This window comes from Cariama cristata, unplaced genomic scaffold (genome assembly GCF_000690535.1).
Source record: "Cariama cristata isolate BGI_N322 unplaced genomic scaffold, ASM69053v1 scaffold23352, whole genome shotgun sequence".
Lineage (NCBI taxonomy): Eukaryota > Metazoa > Chordata > Aves > Cariamiformes > Cariamidae > Cariama > Cariama cristata.
Genome location: NW_009603632.1, coordinates 10,797 through 13,269, shown reverse-complemented (window position 1 = coordinate 13,269; position 2,473 = coordinate 10,797). Strand labels below are relative to the sequence as shown.

At 51.7% G+C, this 2,473-nt stretch overlaps 1 protein-coding gene across 1 annotated transcript in view; it reads left to right on the top strand.

Annotated features, from left to right (window-relative positions):
- The first annotated feature begins 787 nt into the window (after positions 1-787).
- Positions 788-2,473, top strand: part of SERHL2 (serine hydrolase-like 2) — a 7,483-nt gene continuing 5,797 nt past the window's right edge. Inside the window, exons 1-3 of the mRNA XM_009695280.1 lie at positions 788-935; positions 1,007-1,120; positions 2,219-2,260. Coding sequence (XP_009693582.1) covers positions 788-935; positions 1,007-1,120; positions 2,219-2,260 — 304 coding nt within the window. The remainder of the gene's footprint in view (positions 936-1,006; positions 1,121-2,218; positions 2,261-2,473) is intronic.

Sequence of the window (2,473 nt, the reverse complement as noted above, 5' to 3'; positions counted from 1 at the left end):
GCCCCAGCGGTCAGAAGGGCTTGAGATTAAAGGGGAGATGTTCAAACCACCCCGGGAAGATCCCCAGAGGCTGGGTAGTACTGGGGGGATTCACTCAGGAGCCTGGGGTTGAGTAATGGTCAGATGTAGCTCAGTGATTGCTTGGCAGTGATGAGACAGGTTTGAGGGCGAGCAGGTGGCTGGCACGTTGTGGACCCGTATCCCGTGCAGGGTCACGGGCTGTGTGGGGTGCGGCGGGTTGGCAGCAGTGACGGCACGTAGCCAGCTGCTCTCTCAAAACTGCTGACTGGTGGTGTGAAAGAGGAGAAGCACCAAGGTAAAACAGGAGAAGGTGGTAACAGTCTAGTACTGGAGGCAGGATCCTTATTCCCCAAATTGTCTTTTTGGTCCAGGACAGGTGCCTGGCTGACTGCAGCTAGCTGGGGGAATTCTGTGTGGTTCCCTCTTGCCAGCTCTCCTGTGCCTTCTAGTCAGGTTGCAGCTGCTGCAGAGACACAGAGAGGAGGCTTTCTCCTCCTGCATAGGGAAAGCTTGTTTCTTCCTAGGAGCATCGCTAGTACGTGCTGGGAGGAGGATTCCCCAAACAGGCAGGCAGGGATGGCAGCTTGGGATGTTGAACGGGGAGCTGTAAATCAGCAAGCTGCTAATTAAGACCACAGGAGGCTGGTGAGTTACTAAAGACCTGTATTACTCTTTTCAGAGCTCTGGGCCATTAACAAGATCCCTGGGACCTACTCCGAGCACGTGGCTCTCCAGGGACGTCCCTTGCGAGCACTCTATTTTGGACATGTTCTCTGAGTTGAAATTCCCTGTGCCCTGGGGCCACGTGGCAGCCAAGGCCTGGGGACCCTCGGAGGGACACCCTGTGCTGTGCTTGCATGGCTGGCTGGACAACGCCAACACCTTTGACAAGCTCATTCCACTGCTCCCCAGAGGTAGGTCTGGCTCATCAGGATGGTTCTTGTCGTGTTGCAGGGCTGCAGGGCTGATACTCTCTCCCTTTCAGGTTGTTATTATGTGGCAATGGATTTTTCTGGCCATGGCTTGTCATCCCACCGACCTGCAGGCTCTCCCTACTATTTTCTGGATTACGTGAGCGATGTGCGCCGGGTGGCAGCAGGTGGGTAGTTGAAGGGACCCTCGAGGGGATGTCTGTGCAGCGGGTGCTATATGGCTCCTGCTCCTTAGAACAAGCAGGCAGCATTTACTGCCAGGAGAGAGGTCAGTTCCCTCTGCTTCTCCTCAGCCTCATGTTAGCCGGTGCTTTGTGACCACAGACGGAATAAGCATCCCTCTTCCTCACTATTTTGTGAGAGGAAGAAACAGTAAGCCCTGGGAAGCAAGCATTTCTATACTTCAAAAGCAGTAGTGGTGAAGTGATGGATGCAACTAAATAGTTTTGCCAGGCTGACTTTTTGTAAGCAGCCAGTGACCTCTAACCAGTGTTAGGTGTAAGCTGGAGACTCTTCTGGTTCTCCCCGATGGCAGCTTGATGCTTGCTTTAGTATCATACAGAGAAATCCGAAAGCCAGGGTGTCTTGGGCTCCTAATAACTACTGATCTTGCCGCCTGCCTGTGTGCTGATCTTGCGGGCAGTTGTGGCGTGTGCAGTTTTGCATCCCTCGTTCAGTATACAAAGAGCCTCTAGAAGTTCTTTGACGTGCCAGAGGGTAAAACACATCTTTCAGTGCGGTGTATTTCAGATGGGCAGCACTGATGAAGCAGTATTTTCCCATAAGCTTCCCGGAGTGCCCTAAAAATGGACTGAAGAGCCTGCTAAATGGTGCAGAGAGCTCTCACTGGGAATAATCATACTTTCCTGAAAGCGGCAGACCTGGCTCTGTGTCCTCACGGCTCTTGCGGAATGCCCTGCAGCAGGATGCACTGTCAAGGTCTCTCTCTTCCGGCAGATGCTGCCCAGTTGGGTTCCTTTGCTTCTTCCCAGTCTTGTGTCTGGCAATGAATGGGAATTTGCTGTAGTTTGCTGTACAGAGAGAGCTTGAGAGCTCCGTGACTTAACTACCAAGGAAATGAGGTGGTGGATGCTCCTTTTCTTTAAAACTGGCCTACTTAGCCACCTCGTTTCTGGATTAGGAAGCAAATTAAGCAGTGCAAAAGCCCTCTCGGGAGAAGAGGCCCGTGTTGGTAGAGAAGCAGCAAGATGCCGCTGCTCTGGTTTCTAATGCAGCACTGTCTGTTTTTGTCTGTTGCCACTTAGCCTTGCAGTGGAGACGGTTCACCCTGATGGGTCACAGTATGGGTAAGTGGCTCTTGTCCTTGTAAGCTGTGAGTTTCATGGAAACAGAAGTAGATAATTAACTTACAAGACATGCTGCTAGGAGCTGGGTTGGAATATTTATTGTGTCAAGTACCAGATTCCTGCTTGAATGATTAAAAAAATCTGTGCCCCTGTTTGAAATCACAGAATGGTTTGGTTGGAAGGGACCTTAAAGCCCATCCAGTTCCAACCCCA